At 37.1% G+C, this 18,908-nt stretch overlaps 2 protein-coding genes across 2 annotated transcripts; both read right to left on the bottom strand.

Annotated features, from left to right (window-relative positions):
• Window positions 1–193: 193 nt before the first annotated feature.
• On the bottom strand, window positions 194–6,839 carry LOC149016534 (uncharacterized). Its single transcript, XM_089154654.1, has 3 exons — window positions 6,140–6,839; window positions 1,766–3,671; window positions 194–1,639 (listed from the first exon to the last, which is right to left on the bottom strand). The coding sequence occupies exons 1-3, from the start codon at window positions 6,709–6,711 to the stop codon at window positions 1,067–1,069; spliced, it is 3,051 nt and encodes a 1,016-aa protein (XP_089010780.1). The 5' UTR covers window positions 6,712–6,839; the 3' UTR covers window positions 194–1,066.
• Window positions 6,840–12,056: 5,217 nt separating this feature from the next.
• On the bottom strand, window positions 12,057–18,200 carry LOC149016533 (protein NRT1/ PTR FAMILY 5.10-like). Its single transcript, XM_089154653.1, has 4 exons — window positions 17,960–18,200; window positions 17,626–17,843; window positions 13,915–14,462; window positions 12,057–13,396 (listed from the first exon to the last, which is right to left on the bottom strand). Exons 1-4 carry the CDS (start codon window positions 18,069–18,071, stop codon window positions 12,580–12,582), a joined length of 1,695 nt encoding a protein of 564 aa, XP_089010779.1. The 5' UTR covers window positions 18,072–18,200; the 3' UTR covers window positions 12,057–12,579.
• Window positions 18,201–18,908: the final 708 nt, after the last annotated feature.

The following is an 18,908-nucleotide window of genomic DNA, read 5'->3' as shown; positions in this document are numbered from 1 at the left end:
CACAAGGACTTGAGATTGGGATCCGCTTTGGATTTCCATTTCATTGCTCTTTTTTTCTTCCTATTTTCTTCTTCTTTTGCTTTGAAATCTTGATTTCGTGTGCATTTTATTTTTAGTTTGAATTGTTTTATACTTTTGTGCATTTTATTTTTAGTTGGCCTCCAATACTACCTTCAAAATGATCAACGATGAAACATCTTCTTCGGCTCCTATGAAATTTTCATGATCTCTTGCTGCCAAGGGCTGAGATCAAACCCCTCTTTCTACTTCAATCCCTTCATTCTCATTTTACAAATCTGGAAATGAATTTACTTCCTTCAGCAATTTAATCCAAAACCTGAAACCTTTGATTTATTTTTGTTCGGAGTCATTGAATCAACATTCACATTCACGTACAAAACACCAAGTTTCTCTACAGGTTTCTCCCCAGAAGAGGTCACATGAGAAGGATATGAACAAGGGCATGATGGTTTTTCATTAAAACTTTTGCAGACAAAGGTACCATCTGAAAGTGCATGAGATGCAAAGTCATTACTTAACTCCTAGGGAATACACAATACGCTACTGAATCCTTGGGTTGTGGTTTGAGAAATTGGCCATAAAGGAGATTAAGAAAAGAGGCTAGCAAGGCTACCGGGAGCAGAAGGGAGGCCAAAACAGGAGAAAGAGCTCAAGTTAGACATGCCTGGAGCAGAAAGGGTCACTCCCCAGGGAGGAAAATAATTACCTGTTTCTTTAGTCACACACAATCTGTTACATTGCTGATTTACAAGACATGAACCCTCCACAGGGATCTGAGGAAAATAATTACCTGTTTCTTTAGTTACACACAGATCTGTTACATTGCTGAATTTACAAGACAGGACTTGGGTTGTTCACCCTGTCATTCTTTTTGAAAGAAAGTATACCTGCTAAAATATCAAATTCAGTAGCTGTCTTGCTGCAATGTGCCATACATTATTGGTTTAGTTAGCATATGCAGCTGAACTACAGATGACTGATTCATGCACCTTACATGATGCATATAGAACAAAAAGGAAAACACAAGTGGGACATACGATTAGTGCTATTGAAGTAACTGGCAATATTGCTTCATTCTTGAAAGACTCGTCTGTGTTTTTCCATCTATTGGTTTGGGATGGCAATGCAGTTCTGTGTTATCCATCTCATCTGTCCAGTTGAAGAACAACTTTACATTCTCGACGTTTGGTTGTTGGCTGGGAGTTTCACGCGAATTTTCCATCAACAGGTGAAAGAATTCTAAGCTCCACTCACCGGTTAAACTTGATATCTTTAGTTTCTGAATAACATCTCCATGCAGCAATGGGAATCCAAACCAATCACACCCCTTGAAGTAGTGAATGTAGATTAACATTTCATCCTTACTGGACATGTTAACATTCACTACCAGATCATTAATGCAATCAATTTGCCTTCCATCCCGGGCAATTGAAGCTTCAAATTGTAGGATACAATCATCAGATAACCCATGAAAGCACGAATCAGTTGTGCTGTGACCAGAAGAGAAGGCAAGGCACATAACCAACTGCTGACCAATCACACCATCACCAATAACAAAATTTGTATCTATAATATCACCACCCAATTCATACTCGAAGGATTCATCCTTCATTGTCCCCTGTAAAAGTTCAAAAGATGTTGGACCAATAGAAGAAACATATAACTTTAGTCATAAACTACTTAAAATTCGCATCTTAGAAAAAAATTTGGTGTAAAGCCAACTGGAATAGAAGAAAGAATTAACCTGGCCTAGCACCTTCACTGAGGTATCTGTGAGTAAGTAGCACAATGTCACATCATATAATGTCAAGGATTTCAACTCCTCAAGGCCTTGAATCTCCTCAAGTTTTGCACATCCTGTAAGATTTAAGACCTTCAAATTTTTCAAGCTTGTCAAATCGGGTAATTTTTCCAATGAGATGCAGCCTATAAGTTGAAGTTCAATCAAACTTGAAGGAAGCTCTGGGAGTGATTTGAGATTTCGACAGTCCAGTAAAGCCAGATGCTTGAGTCTAGAAAGAACAGTGGCAAGTAGGCAGTCTGAACTGATGAGACAAAGAACTAGCTTTTCTAGTAAGAATAATTCCTCAAAACCATATGGTATCTCCACCATTTTATCACATCCACCAAAACAGAAAGCCTTCAAATTGTGCAAGTTGCACAAATCAATAATCGGCAATGATCTACAACCCAAAACATTAAGTTCGAGTAATGCTGAAGATAATTCTGGAAGAGATTCAAGCCTTTTGCAGTGCTCCAAATCTAGCACCTGAAGGCAAGAAAGAAAACTAACACCAGAAGTATATTGCTCATTGCTAGGAAAACCCTTCAGTTTTGTGCATTTGGCCATCTCTAATATATTTAAGCTCGGAAGCATTAGAAAGTCATCTGGTAAATCTATAATACCAGTTCTTGACATGCTGAAATGTTGCAATTGCCTCATTTTTCCCATTGATCTTGGAAGCTTCACAAGATTAGTGCACCCATTGACATTTAACATCACAAGCTTCTCCATCAGTCCCACGCCATCAGGCAACTCTGAGATTTTTGTTGAACTAAGATCAAGTACAACCAATAACTTCAAATTACTGCTCCACTCTGGCAATCTTTTCAGTGATCCACAATTGGAGAGACTAAGATTTTCAAGAGCAACGAACTGACAAGCACTACCTTGGAGTTGCACAAGTTTATCGCAAGATTTAAGGTTCAAGTCAATAAGACCCTTAATCATCCCAATGGATTCATGTAGATCAACCAATTCATGACAATCTTCCAGAATCAATCTCTTCAAGAGTTGGAGTGATGAGATATCAGGAATCTTAACTAAAGATGAACAATGACTAAGATTAAGAACTGTCAACCCTTTGAACTGTCCCCAAACAAATAAATGAATGAAAAAATAGTTATTCTCAGCAGTATCATTGCGCTGCACAGGTTCTTTAGACTTTTCATTGAGGATAATTTGCCTTCCCCTGTGACTAAGTAGGTTGATCATCTGCAATCTGTCATCAGATGAGTCATTGATTTTCTGCAATGTGCTCTCCTCTTCATTGATCGAATGCAGAAATAGTTTTGATCCCAGTACTAGAGATTGGTATTCATCCAATATTTCAGGCCTGTAAACTACGTCCACTTTGAAATTGTCTAGAATACGCTCGTCTTTAGTCGTTATGATGACTCTACTTCCAGCACCAAGCCAATTAGCATTATGAACCAATGCATTTATCTGCCTACAGTCTCCCACATCATGAAGAACAATCAGAACTTTTTTTGAATCAAGATGTGCAGTCCTGATTTTTGTGTACATCACCAAGATATTTCTAAGAAGTTGACTCCGTAAACTAATTAAACCCGTGGGCATTGAGGCTCGTGCATTAACATTTTCAAGAAAACTAGACCCTTCAAATCTATTCAAAATTTTATGGTAGATGGTTTCTGCAATAGTTGCATTAACACTTCCATGCAGTCCACAAATCCCAACAAAGCGTACATCCATAGAATCTAGATGCAATAAATGCAACATACATTCTGTATGGAAGTCAGTCCCATCAGGAGAGCCTTCTAAAACTGTCGTGTCATCCAAACAGGTCATGGCACTCAATCCCATCAATGCCCTTTCCACAATCAATTTTGCAGTTTCAAATCCGCCACTGCATATAATTAGTATAAGAAGGAAAGTCAACAGTACTCACTAAAGAAGTCCAGTTCTATTTGTTTTAAATGAAACAAAAGATGAATTAAGTAGATGTTGGAATCATAATCATGACATACAAGTTTCTAATGGCAAATCAAAGGAGTTTACAAGAAAAAGTTCAATCCTGGTAAACTAAAACATGCTTCAATATTGTAGGGTGAATCATGGGGGTCATGTTCCTCATCAGATGCAATGCAATATGAGAGCTTTTTTCTGTATTAAATAACTGGATTGCAGCCAAACAACATAATAACTTTGAGCAGACATCAAAAGTAGTTCCGTTTAAAAGTGGTTTGTGAGGTGCTCATCAAAGGGACTGTATAAAGCATAGAAAAGAGTGATCCAGGATACAATAAAAAAACATGGACCTCCAGTTAAATTTGAAAACTCATACAAATTTTACATTCCAAACTTTTAAGTTATTTTAACTTGTAAATTTGATCCTCCAAACTTCATAGAATTCCTTTCCTTTCAAATAGCCCATCAAATTGTAGGTGCATGAAGATCCCTGGGGTCCTTTATTTCTCTACTTGTAAAAGCTTCTCGACGACTAATGCAATTATGTAGCCCAACCCTCAGGTCCTCTGACTGAAAATACACTCTCCCACTCAAAACCCTCCCCTCACCCCCTACTCAAAAAGAAAGGGGAAAAAAAAAAAAAAGACGAAGAACCAATGAACCAGGGAATCATCAAAACCCACTTGAAATTAAACTCGGAGCAATCTAGTATGTGTTCTATGACCTATAAAATCGAAGCAATTTGATTCCCAATAATGAATACTTTGAATTATAGAATGAGGCATATGAAGGTACAAGTCAACCCAAAAAGAATCCAGTATGGAATCTAAGAGTAGACAAGGAATCCCTACAAGAAGTAGATTGGAACTCGGGGACTCCTTCATAACTTTGGAATCCAACACTAGCAAGGACTCTTCAATAACTTACAAACTAATGACTCGACTACAAAAATAGAGATCTTGGGTCCCACTAACTTACAGGACCCAATGACACTCTGACTTGGACTCTATGAATTTTACCAAAAATGACAAAAATATCCCTAGTGGGATTACAAGATGTAGGGTTTGGGAGAGTAACCCTAGGCCTTATGTTTTCCCTGGAAACAATTTAAATCAACGAAGCTTGTTGTGTGTATGCCAATTGCACTTATGGATATTAGAGATAAATCACTTTAATACTTTTAACTGTTAATTTAATTGATTATTTCATAGCCATGTAACGGCACTTTAAATGTATTAAGACTAGTAGATAGCACTCTAATAGATAGCCTGTGGAACACTAGGGGTAGAATGATCTTAAGAAGATGAAGTGATCCTAGTGTAAATGTAATGAGGAAAGGCAGTTTGAGAGGATAGAAATTTATCATAAGCAAAGGCGGCAATTGAGGCAAAGGCTGAGCCCGCATAGGCGGAGGTCCCACCACCGGTTCCCATCACTGTCTTAGGGAATAGCCAGACAATGATAAGATGGCACAACGAGAATAGAGGCCAAGAAGAAAGATATCCTAGAGGTTGCTCCGTGGCAAATTGAACAAGCCGAGAATCGCTGGGATACTTGTCCTTATTTGTCAGTGCCTAGAATACATTGACTCCAAGACCAAAGAATGATTTAGGGCCTGTTTGGTTACATGGATCCAGGGATTTGAAATGAAATGGGATTTCAAATCAATAGATTTAAAATCTACGGATTCATGGTTCAAAAAAAATTAACTGTTTGATTAGTCTCAAATCTATCAAACTTCATAGAGTTCTGTTGGGTTATTCTGCGTGAATCCACAAATTTCATCAATTTTATACTTATAGTGGAATCCATGGCTTTCACCCAATACCTAAGAATGGCTTAATTCACGTTTTTAGGAAAAAAGTGAAATCCATGAATTTCATGAATCCAGGAATGTGTTACAACCAAACAGGTATAATAATAAATCTCTGATCCATGAATCCAGGGATTTGAAATCTTTGGATTCAGATAACCAAACAGACCCTTACCCAATTTCCTAATTCTCTCTCTTTCTCTCTTCTGTAGTTCTGTGTTTCTTCTTCTTCCCCAATCTTCTAAATTCTACTCCCAATCCCTCTGTAAATCTTTCTTCTTCTCTGAGCTTAAGATACGGGATCATAGACTGGATACCTCCTAACGGTTATTAGGACTGGAAAACCCCACTCTGTCAAAAAAGTTAAGGAAAAGAGAAAGGTAAAAACCTTGAAGAAAACTAATTATTAGAAATAGATTAGTCGAAATCCGTAGCAATTAATCCCAAATAACACAGAGAATGAAGGAACTAACAGATATCAGAAACTTGGGAATTGAAATTTTCAGAATTTAAACCATGGAGAAAGAGTAGACCAGGAATGAATTCAGTGACAAGCACAAAGCAAAAGATTGTTCTGATAGCCTCAACTTCACCTCTCACGGACGACGTATCCCTTCATACTTGAAATTTCTCGTAAAGCTTGCCTCCATCTCTTCACGATATCGACGTGGCATTCCATCTCATATTTCTCGAAAGGTTTCTCGAAACTGCCTGTTTGATCGCTAACGTCCGAAGGTTCGACCTCAAAGAAAACAGGCCAAACTAGTTGGTTATAGGTTCTCCTGCGCAGCATTTGCTCAAGTTCCAGGAGGCATCTTTCGCTAGAGCCGTAGCCTTTAGAGATTATAGGGATTAACATTTTAGAACCTTCAATTGCTCTGTGAAACCTTAAATCGATGCCCCATTCGTCTGGCTTACCCACGAATGTAAGAATTCCTTTTTCAGTTAGAGCACGGTACAGTAGGTACGTGAAGTTCAGTCGAGTGTCATCGCCAATGCTCAGAACCACGTCGTACACAGATGCAAGAGCATAAGGAACGGTGGTGAATCCATCAAAAGGAAGGGAAGGAAACCTAGAGTCGGAGGAAGATCTCGTCAAACCTCGTTTTCGACTCCCCCGTTCTGCCGAAGCTTTTTCCGACGATCTACCGTGCAAATCGGCCATCAGAGAGACAAAATTCGCAGATGGAAGAACAAAGAGCTCTTCGCTCTCCCGAGCTAAAGTCAACAGGGCACTTTCTCGTCTGCCCGTCTGCCTTCCTGTTAGGGACGGGACATGGTGAGAAATGAGAATGTGAGATTACATCGTCGAGTCCGGATCAACTCCCCCGACGGCGAGCACAAAGTGCTCCCCCGACGGTTTTTGACCACACAAAGCAGTGGGGCCCACAGTGAAAACACTTTTTGAAAAAACATAAAAAAAAATAAATTACATTTTACCCGTGGGCCCCACGTTTTGTGTGGTCAGGAACCCGTCGGGGAGCACTCTGTGCTACCCAGACGGGGTGAGGATCCAGATTCGAAACGTCTACATCGTCGGGGTGTATTGTGCCAGCTTTTCAGTCATTGACTTTTACTATTGCACTATGTAGTTTGATTTTATTACTAATAAAATTATGTTCTTTACGAAATTACTGTTACACTCCTTCCTTGTAACGGGGTTAAGTAGCGGTTAAGTTTGAATATGTAATGTCTAATTTGCCCTTCATTAAAATTAGGAAATCAAAAGACGATGCTGCCCCATTTATAAAAATCAGATTAAATGTCAAATTTATCCTAAACTTCATTTATTTTGAATTAATGAAATGGGCAAAATCCAAATCCAAGCTTCCCTCCTTCACTAAACTTCATTTCTTTAATTCTAAAGAAATGGGCAAAATCCAAATCCAAGTTTCCCTCCTTCACTAAACTTCATTTCTTTAAGCAAAATCCAAATCCGATTTAGCTTCCCGCCTTCACTAAGCTTCATTTATTTTGAATTAAAGAAATTGGCAAAATCCAAATCCAATTTGGTTTCCCACCTTCACTAAACTTAATTTATTTTGAATTAAAGAAATGGGCAAAATTCAAATCCAATTTGGCTTCCCACCTTCACTAAACTTCATTTATTTTGAAAATATATTATGTGATATTCAGTTTCCAATTTGAATTGAGTTCGATTTTCCTTTTTCTTCGGTTTCTATTTGAGTTTTATTCAATCATTCTTTCTTTATTTGGTGATTTTTTTTAGAATAAAATGCATTATAGTTATTTTTTTCTCCATAGTTAATTAAGGGTACCACTGTAACTTGACAAAAAGATAAATAAGTAAACAGATAAGTATAAGGATATTTTGGGGTTTTTGAGAAAATATAAAGATGCCAAATCAGTAAACTAACGGAACTTAACTGTAGGGGGCAAAAGTAATTGTAGACAAAGTTAAAAATTGGATTAGTAATTTTGAAAAGTACAGGGGATACAATAGTAATAAAATCAAAATACAAGGAGCCAATAATAATTATCCTTTTTTTTTTTTGTAGAAGACTTCTTGTTTTTTTTTGGGCCAAAAGTAGAAGACTTATCAATGACTTAAAGACTTCTTTGCAAAGTTGGGGTTAGAAAAAAAATATGTAAGCCCTATGTATGGTAGGGTGAGGGAGAGAAAAAAAAATAAATAAATGTTAGAAAAAAGTAAAACCTGGTGTAATCAGGAGCACGAGATAACAGTATGACAGCTAAAGCTTCTAGGCACGTTACTATGTCGCTGTCCTTAAGACGTAATTCGCCCCTCACGGAAGGTGCTATGAGGTACCAGCGAACCGTCTCCCAGGATACAAAGAAGCCCAAACTCAAGGTTGTTTCCCGAGTTTTGCAAAGCACAGACAAAACTCAGAACAGAGAAAACTTTGGATTTTCTTATATTCTGTTGTTGAGAAACTAGAGAGGATTTATAGGCATTGAGGTGCCTCTACTGAATAGTTCATGACTCTGTTCGTATGGGTGCACCTCTCTGTAGGGATACAAATGCCAACGTTCAGATTTGAGCCGTTGGATCGTTCGGCCGTACGATCTAACGGTCCAGATCGAACCATCAAGATGACATTTATGGATCTACTTCGATCGCCCTAGATCTGCCGTTAATCAAAATAGACGGTTCAGATCTGATCTCGCTCGAAGCGTGCTAAGTGCGTGCGCCAAAAACGCCTAAACAGCCCACTCCGCGCGTGCGCGCTCGGCCGGTACACCGTCCTCGCTCGTACACTGCACACGCATTGGCATGTCTTTTGATATTAAATCAAAGTTAATAGGCAGTACCTATTAATTAACTTGGATTCCGACATCTCGGTTTCCAATGTGGGACTATATAACACACTTTCCTAAAATAAACATAGGAAAGTTTCCGCACTTATAAATCCAATTTTAAATGAAACGTTTATTATTTTATTATATTAAAAATAATACAAAATTCCCCCACTATTTTCAATATAATGAAAGTAAATACACAACAGCAACTAGGAACCAAATGCTTAAATGGTAGGTGTACTTAGACTTGAACCTCCACTTAGTGAAATCCATCAAAGCTAATCAGAAGTATACAGTAGTCAAGCCTTTGAACTAATAATTCTATGATGAGAAGCTGGACGTATATCACACACTTGATTTCTTCTCCGAATATTCTCCAATAAGTGGACACTGATAAGGCCATGTGTCTCTATCCCGGTATCATAAGTGCCTTAGAATCTAAGCCCAAACTCAAAGAAGCGGCCTCACTTCATGCACTCACTTAGGTAGATCTATCAAAGGTGTCCTGTAATAAACACCCCAACAAGACTGTTATAGATCTATTAAGAGCATACAGCTCATCCTCCACTACATTACAATAAATAAATAAATTTTGTAGAAAAATGTTAATTGTGGGTCTTATTTTTTAGTATTCACATTTTTTCAAAAAGTCTTACATATTTTGTGGGGTTTTGAAAAGATTTAGGGTGTGAAAATTACCCTGTTACATCATCAAACATGTTTTCTTAATTTAAGAAAGCTTGTCTTTAACTTTTTCATCCTAAGCAACCAACCAAACTACATTTTTACTTCACGGATTACGCTTTGCATCACTCCTTTCAAGCTCATCAGCTCTCTCTGCTATTTGTTTTATCGAAAAAACTCCTCTGCTTCCGAAGCTCAAGAACATAACGCTTCGATCCGGTTGTCGATCAAGCCACTTCAAAACACAAAAAAATTGTCACTTTGTACAGTTCTTTTACATTAAGCAATCTAACTTATTTTGCCAAACAAATGGAAAATAATACAAAAAAACCTAGTTCCTCCTTTCCTGGTGTCTAACCACATAAAGGTTAAATGCATCAGTACCCAGGGAACAAACCATAGATTTCCATTTTTATACATAATGAAGAATTTAAGCAAATAGAAGAGTGAAACTATTTTTTTCGCGATGTTAAGTTTTACATAAATACTAAAAGAATCTAATGAAACAAAGAGAAAATACAACAAATGAAAGAAAAGTGAGAGAAAGTGAGACCCACAAGATGGCGATGACCTAGAGTTTCCATGTTTTTTTTTTTGTTTTGGTAGCCGGCGAGTTGGTATTAGGGTGGGGGGATATTACTAATATAGATGCCGCTAGATGGGTGCGAACTCAGGACCTCTCAATGGGAGTTTGGGCTTTTAACCGCTCAACTAACCCACGATTCGCAAGGGTTCCTATGTTATTGAGGACGATGGTGGGGACCGTGAGGTTGAGAAGGTGCCACATGGAGAATATCAATCAAAGGGCTAAAATCATTTTACGCTCAAATCACAAGATCCGAATAGAACCAAACTCAAACCCAATTTGGGTTCCCATCTTTGTGAAATCCCTAAAATCCTAACATAACCTATCATTTCAAGTCCGCGAACCTAGAGTACGAGTAGAAAGCAACTCTAGACCATTTGAGTGGAGCCTGGAGGTTTGGAAATCAAACTTATGGAGTTTGATGAACAAGAAGAAGACTTGACACCCTAATGGAGTTCAAGAGGAAAGAGAAAATTTGTCCGAATGACATAAAAATGAGATTTTGGCATATACAAAAATTAATACTAGAGGATTCAAATGTCAAGGTAAATTATACAATTGATTGGGGAATGTTTAGGGGTTTCTACCCTCCTGTCAAAATCGGCCTTTGTATGAAGAAGTTAGAGGGGCAGTCAATCAGAGCCGATTGTATTGTTTGATTGACTGCCCCTACCTAGAATCGGGGTAATTTAGGGATTTCATTGTTAAAACCCTATTTTATAGTTCTCTCACCTTATAAATGCATTGTTTATGTTAAAAGGAGGCTGAGAACATGGGAGAGAAGGAGAACTTGGAATTTTAAAGAATCTTTACTCATTTAGCAGTGTCGAAGCATGAATCACAAGGAGAATCACATTAAGGTGAAGGAAGGTATCTCTCTAATGACATCTCCACATTTTCACCTAGCAATGGACTTTTCGGGTCAAGGCCGATAACAAAATATTAATATTAATTAATATATAGCTATATAACCATAATTGAGTAAGACTGGGGTTTGAGCTAGGTTCACGTTTCACAAAAGTTCGCACTGTACTACTTAAATGGGATCTTAACCCCAAAGGTATATGACAGGTCCTCAATATATATAAACCAAATCACCAGCTCCTAATTGATTGATGTGAAACTAAAGTTCCCATGACAGAAATCACAAGACAAAATAACGTAAATAAAACAAATATTTATGTTAAAATAATATAAATAAGTTTTAAACATTTTTCAACACAAATGTTATAAGAGTACCCACAAATCAATAACAGCTAGGATCCTTGTTATCCTCATAACCAAACTGGGTAAGTAATCACATTCTAGATGGGCCAATTCTATGGCTGACAATCTAACTAGGAGGGCCCAGTCCATGGTAAGTAGGACTGTGGGCTTATTCCACTCCTTGGTTTCTTGAAGCTTGTAATCAAGATGTCTTGGGCTTTTCTTGCCCCTCATTCAATTAAATCTATCTTTACCAAAAAAACAAAAAACAAATCCATAACAGCAACAACAAATATGATGGTATTAAGCTTCACTTCTTAAGGTTGTATAATACAATCCCAACCTTTAATGAAGGTCATAAAAAAAATCATTCTTGACATGTCCATTACTAAATTCACAAAAATTTTAACCACGCTAAAGAGGGAGCTGAATCATGTAAATTCAGATTTCAAGAAGAAATGAAGCTAGAACGCGGATCGGTGGTTATGGATCACCTAATTCAAGAGGGGTTTGAGTAATGGCCTTGGTTCAATTTATTCACATTGAACCAATGTCCTCTGTTCTTTCCTGCAAGTCTTCATCACGAATCTGAATTAGTTATCTAGGAAACTCATGCAATGTATTTTAATTGGTGTAAAGTCCAAACCTCTGGCAGCAACTCAAAGAAAATGCTCTGTTTATCCTCACTAATTCTTGCAGTTTCAGCAATTACCAAAACAGATATATATCTATGTTGGGAAATCCACTTTGAGGGGCAGAACACAATTGCAGTCAACTGGAAAGCACCAATAAAGGGGAGAGAAAACGGAATGGTAAAATTGATTTCTTCACATCATCACTTTTGAGCGAATTGAGAATAAAATGTAATAAATCAAAGCTGCTGAACCTGTTCAAGAAGATCAAGTTGCAGTTGAATCTAAAACAGTGGAAGTAATGACAAAAATATGCAACCAAATAAGCTATGTGAGTGATGATGATAGAATCATAGAACAGTGGAAGTGATGACAAATCACTCAAGTTGGTTGAAAAATTTTCTCCCACAAAATCATACTCTAATAGTGATAGAGGAAGGAAAGAATATTTTCCATATAATAATTACATAAAAGAGAAGAAAGAAAGAGGAGAGGGTGGGTGGGGTTAGGTACTTCTATGCTTCTTCACTTACAAAGTTAGTCGAATATACACAATTGCACTACTAAGATCAACTGTACAATGTCCTTCAAAGGCTATGATCAATATGATTATACATCTTTACCTAGAAAAAAGAGGCTGTGATTATATATCTACCCTTTTGTAGATATAAGATCTGGCAAAAAGCAAAAAGATGACTAATTCTATGGTACTTAGACCAGCAAGAAGCCAATAAAAGTAATCAAGGTGAGCTCTATTGAGATTGTTTGAGAACCAACTGTCTTGACCATCTCCACCAGTTACCTTCTCAATTCCAGAGACAAGAAAGCTGCTAAGAAAGCTTCCTACTCCAAAGATGCTAAGGTAAAATGCAAGACCCACACTTTTCAATCCATTTGGCATTTGGTCATAGAAAAACTCTTGAAGACCAACCATAGAAAGGGCTTCAGCAATTCCCAACAAGATGTATTGAGGAACTAGCCACCAAACACCCATGGGAACTGTTGCATTTGGTGTATCTACTATCTTGTAATCAATGGCAACTTGAAGCCTTTCCTTCTCAACTACTGCTGCTACTACCATGGCTAACAGAGATAAGAATATTCCAGTTCCTATCCTTTGAAGTGTTGTGATGCCGGAGTGTATATTGGTATGAACTCGAGCAATTGGAATAAGGACACGGTCATAGATCGGCATGAAAACAATGATGGAGATGCTAATGAAGGTTTGAAGGGATGCAGGTGGTATCTTGAGACCTGTAGACCCTATGGTTCTATCCATGGTGGCTCCTTGTTTGGTGAAGAAAGTGTAGTATTGTGCATCCACAATCGTATATACCACACATGTAGCCCAAAATGGAAACAATCGTAGTATTGCCTTTGCTTCTTCCACCTGATCAACACTGGAAACTAGCCAAGCTTCCTTGTAATTCTCTGATGTAGCAGGTGCCTTGTCCAGAAACCTATCACATTGAGAAAGCAAATAAAGGCCTTGTTGTTGTCAATTGAAATTGCCTGTGTTGGAAATCTATAAAGTAGAGCTAAGAGATTATTCTAAAAAGGACATTAATGGGTGATCAAGATCTCCCAGATCAACTGAAGAAGCTAGTTGCTAAAGCACCACAAAAGCTGCATAGGTGAAGAAACAGAGCTAAAAGGTTGACTCTGATTTCAAGGACACAAGATTTTGTGATTTACAAATCTTGGCAATGGTAAGTGAGGACTACTGGCCATTTGAATGGGTTGTTAAGCATAGACAATGTTTGAGAAAATATCTGTTCGAATACAAACATCGTGGGTGCAATACCCCCACCAGTATGTGGTGTGGAGACATCCCTGCTCTCCATCTGCAGGTTAAAAATCCAGACTCTTCGTCCTAGGTGATTTGCTTAGATGAGACTCTTGGAATGGTGAATTTATCATGACAAGCTCCCAACCTCCTCAAACCCTGGATATTAGAAAAGTAGCTTCCATCACATACCTGAGTGGATCAGTAGTATCATGCTGGAGAAGAGTTTCCCCCTCTTCCTCATCGGTGGCTGTAGAAGGATTGGTTTGCCAACTCTTTGCTGCTGCAACAAAAGCTAATGCCATCCTTCTAAATTGATTCTCATCGTCGTCGTTGAAACTATGGCGATAAGTCTTGGTCCCAAGCAAGAAAATTGCAAGTGCAACTACCATACAAACGCATGGAATTCCAAATCCAAGACCCCAATTCATGTTATCCTGAATGTAAGTTAAGATGGAGTGAGAGCATAGAGCTCCTGAACAAATTCCAACATACCACCAGTTGAAGAAAGAACTCTTGGACTTGCATTCCTTTGGATCTGTAACTTCAAATTGATCAGCACCAAAAGCTTGTGTGCATGGCTTGTGCATGCCTTGTGCTAGTGCTACCAAATATAGAGAGCTGAAGAAGATGATGATTTGGAACTGAGATGGATGACAAGATATTGTGTTAACACTGTCATGGCAACTAGGTGGGCTTAAAGAAGGAAGAACCGCTGATGCTGTTAACAAGCCCAATCCCTACAAAAAACAGAAGCTATCCCTATTCAGTGGATATATAATATCATTTTTACAAGCCCATCAAGCTTGCACACATAAGGCTTTGGATCCAGATCCACCCCAAGTCCCTCCTTGCCCAATTCCATTCCAACCACATACAAGCAAGGGTAAAATGACCATCCTACCCCAGTGATAACACCTTGCTTTGGTTGGGGTCCACCTCCTACTTTTGTGTCATTGGGAGAGAGTTGGGCAACAAAGAGTTGGACAAGAGGATCCAGATACCAAGGATTTTTTTTATACCAAGGATCATGCTTCTGTATAGAGTTTATTCTCAATGGAAACCTGCAACAAATTAAGTCACAATGGAATAATCTTACTATTGAACTTTATCATCCATTATTTCGTATCAATCTTATGAAAACAACTAATATATATATATATATATATATATATATATATTTATCTTATTATATGTTTATAATCAATTATAAATGAAACACAAATCTTCCTATAAATTTAAAATAAAAATAAAAAAATATTTAGGTGACCACTGTAGAGTTGAGATAGATCATCACAAAGTTGATGCGTACAAGACATCACTATACAAGTGAGAACGGATTAGCTTGAAGCTCCAATAATTCTTCCAGTGGAAGAACTGACTTCCCACAAAGAGATTCCTTCCTTAGAATACTTGACTGGGGTCCTATATGCATGTACCTTTCAGAGAACTAGGACAAATAATACAGATTTCTAATTAAATAACCAAACCCATTAAAGACAAAAAGATCACTATTTTATTGGTTAAAAGACAAGGCAGATTTTTTTTTTTGGGTAATAAAAGACAGACAGATCACTAGTCTCTCACTTTTGACAAAAGCAACCCAACTAGACCACCACAGAATTCGTTTTATTGTGGGAATTCTTCGAATGCTTTTATTTTCTTTTGTTCTTGATGTCAGCCATCCACAGAGAATAGCTTCTTAGCCAACTGAATGACATAAAGAGTGAAAGGGATTGAAAGTGCTTTGAAAAGAAAAAAAAAGTGAAAGGGAGTGTGAAGAGATAGAAAGGGAGCTAGAGATCTCTATTAGGGAGGAGATATTTATTATAGAGATCTAGTGTTGTTTAAGCAATTGGGCTGGAGGAATGTATCAACTATGTTTAATGATTCTAAAGGTAACAAGATCATTTCATTTATAGGGAGAGAACTTTTTACCCTTTCTCCCAGTAGCTCTCTTATTGATAGGATTCTTTACTTCGGGATTGTAAAGCATTTTTATCTAAACTTATTTCTTGATCATATAAAATAATTTTGTTATCGTATTAACTATTATGTACCAAGTCATTTTAGCGCATTCTTCTTGATATTTTTTTTTATCAACACCACTTGCACACGGAATTTCTAATGATGATACATTAAGCATACAACAAACTTTACATATGTTCTTATCTAATAATAATATATGGCTTTGATCAATTTGGACCACATTTGGTGGTCCAATTCAATTATATGTTTTGACTTATTCTTTATAAAAGAAACAAAAGCAATCATATAATTGATCCTTATGCCCTACTAGTTTCATCATCAAACCATGTTGCGTCTTAGTTTGGGATGAAAACTTAATATTTTATCATTTGTGCTTTTAATTTTTCATTTTACTTATAAAAAAATATTTTAATTTTTTTATAAGTTAAATAAATATATATTGTATGGTTGAAACTTGAAAGATAGCCAGTGGAGCAGTCGCTTAATTTGCAAGCCACGCAATATACCACTTCATGGTTTTTCTTTTTATTTTTCTCGGTACAGCCCCTTAATAGTTGAACTAAAACCCTTTTTTTCAGATTTGAGTTGAAGTGCCACTTTCTATTCTTTTATCTTTTATCTTTTATCTTTAAACGAGCACCAGAAACTGTTTTGGAACTAGAACATGACCATTTTCTATAGATTTATCTAGTTTCTATTTAAGAGGACAGAGAGAGTCATTCATGAACTTAAATTTTTACCAAAAATAAAAAAGAAGGTTTTTCATGTATGCATTCTCTAGTCATACATATCAGCATAATTTTCCTTTGGATTTCTACGGTTTGATTCAAGTCATTTTTAGTTTAAAAAATGACATTTTTCATTTTATTTTTCAATACACGTTATTTTCATGATTAATATGCATTTATGTCATTTCGATTTCCTTTCTTTATCTTATCCATATTTTGAATGAAAATATGAGATATAACAATTTAATATCGAGTAATATTCTAATTGGATATTCTATAAGTTAAGAAAAAAAATCAGAAAGACAAAAACATTTTAGTCATTAAATGTGTACTTTATCTTTTTATACTTTAGGGATGTAGATGCCAGATCATTTTCTTATTTAAAATGACTTGAATCTAATCTTAGGGGATCCAAAATGAATATTACCCAAAATTTAATATCATAAGAATATTTAAACCTATTAACCGTATAACTCAAAATGAAAAAAATCCATTAAACCACATATATCAACATTTATGATATTTTATGCGTAAAAAAAATGACCATTTTCTCCTAGATGAATGATACATGTCCATCAGTCACATCCAAAGGTTAAAATAAAATTAAAATAAAATTTCTAAATCTTATCTTAAGTTTTGGATGTGACGGATGGACATGTATCATTCATCTAGATGCACGGTTCATTGAACTTCATAAAATTCCCAACATTTTTACCGTGAATAAAGAAAATTGTCGACTTCATATTACAATCCAAAGAGTCTTAATCATCTCCCTATCAGAAAGCACATACTTATCCTCTAATACTTTTTCACCATCATGTAAATTCACATTTAAATATTAATTAAATAGTTTAAAAGTGAAACTCACTACATGATTGTGCGGTGAAAAAGTTTGAAGAAACAAGTATGCATTCTTCCGACAGAAAAATGATCCGTCGTCCAACCAAAATGGGCATAGGTGGGTATAGATCTGAAGCTTGTATAAATAAAACAATAATTCTAAAATAGAAGACATGGGTCCCACAACCCTGTGGGTGGCACACTCCTCAATAATGGTGTGAGAGAGGATCTGTCTCCACCTATGCCCATGTGGGCATCTGATGTGGACTCCACATACCATCTGTAGAAAGCCGATCAAAAATGGAAATTGAGAGCGAGAGCGAAAGAAAGAGAAAGAGAGACGAACCAGAACATAGAAGAGAGTAGCCATGAGAATAGTTCGAAATCGACCGAGAAAGGCATCTGCAACGAAAGCTCCAAACAGAGGAAGCATGTAAGACACTCCTGTCCAGGTATTGACGTTCACCGCCGCCGTCACCATCGACTGCTGAAGCGGTCCCGTGAGGTAAGTAATCAAGTTGGAACTAATTCCATTATATGAAAACCTTTCTGCGATCTCAACTCCTGAGAAATCCAGACAACAAATTTCCAATTTAATCGAAGATTCCTAATCACTTCTCAACTGATCGAAACGAAACGAAACAAAGAAAATAAAAAAAATCAAACTAATCAGCACTTACCGATGATGAAAACGGCAGATCTCCACCGGCCTGTTTCGGATCTAATCGCCGGTTGACCTTTGTAATCGACGGAACCTTTAACAGTTTCTGATAACAGAGAAGAATGGTCCATTGCTGATAAAGATGAACTGAGTTAGCTCTGTTTCACAGAAAGAGAAAAAAAACCAAAACGAAAACCTTAATCGAAGGCGTTTGTTCAAATAGAGTTTTCTTCTTGGAGACAAATTTAATGAGACACGTCTCCAGCTACCCTTCAAAGCCAACAACAGAGATGAGGACCCCATTATTTAACAAGTGGGCTCCACTTCCAAATGAGAAATTAATATTTTATTTATTTATTAAAAACAATATACGTCGGCGCACTCAATTAACGGCTCTGTTTTTTTTTTTTTTGTTTTCTTTTTCAAATAAATTAAAGTTTTGAAGAGGAATATTTAATTACACTGATCCATAAGAATGAGAAACATTGTTGGCTTAATAATTCTGGTTAACGTGTCAATGCACGGTTGGGAACACAGTATTTTATGTCCGATATATCGTCGTGTTGCCCAAATCCGACACGAAAGTAGCAATCGAAACGAAATGTATAAGATGTCGCCGGAAAATTGTCGAAAATCGGTTACTTTTCGTCGAACCGGCGAAATGTCAACAAAATCAAAGCTTATGTCACTGGCGGCATCAGTACAACCGCAACTGGTTCGTTCTCTTGCCGGAAGAGAGGAAGAAACTAACTGATTCCAGTCTTCTCTCCATTCGCGGGTAACAAAGTCTCTACTTATCTCCGCACAGTCCCAAAATCCAAAACCCTCTCTGCTCTCTCTCTCTCTCTCTCTCTCCAACTCTTCTCCACCACCGCGAAGCGCCCCCCGCAACTCTTCTCCCGCCGATCTCTCTCTCTCTCTCTCTCTCTCTCTCTCTCTCTCTCTCTCTCTCTCTCTCTCTCTCTCTC

The sequence above is a fragment of the Hakea prostrata genome, chromosome 5 (genome assembly GCF_041222555.1).
Source record: "Hakea prostrata isolate BN-2017 chromosome 5, UWA_Hpros_2, whole genome shotgun sequence".
Classification (NCBI taxonomy): Eukaryota; Viridiplantae; Streptophyta; class Magnoliopsida; order Proteales; family Proteaceae; genus Hakea; species Hakea prostrata.
Note: the sequence above shows the minus strand (reverse complement) of the source record. Positions and strands in the feature narration are given on the sequence as shown.

Coding starts and splice junctions, on each gene's coding strand:
- LOC149016533 (XM_089154653.1), bottom strand. CDS start 18,071: ATGGACCATTCTTCTCTGTTATCAGAAACTGTTAAAGGTTCCGTCGAT. Junction 17,844..17,959: donor ATCTGCCGTTTTCATCATCG/GTAAGTGCTGAT, acceptor TGGATTTCTCAG/GAGTTGAGATCGCAGAAAGG. Junction 14,463..17,625: donor CTACTCTCTTCTATGTTCTG/GTTCGTCTCTCT, acceptor TGTTTTTTGTAG/GGATTGGGCTTGTTAACAGC.
- LOC149016534 (XM_089154654.1), bottom strand. CDS start 6,711: ATGGCCGATTTGCACGGTAGATCGTCGGAAAAAGCTTCGGCAGAACGG. Junction 3,672..6,139: donor GGATACGTCGTCCGTGAGAG/GTGAAGTTGAGG, acceptor AATTATATGCAG/TGGCGGATTTGAAACTGCAA. Junction 1,640..1,765: donor CAGTGAAGGTGCTAGGCCAG/GTTAATTCTTTC, acceptor GAACTTTTACAG/GGGACAATGAAGGATGAATC.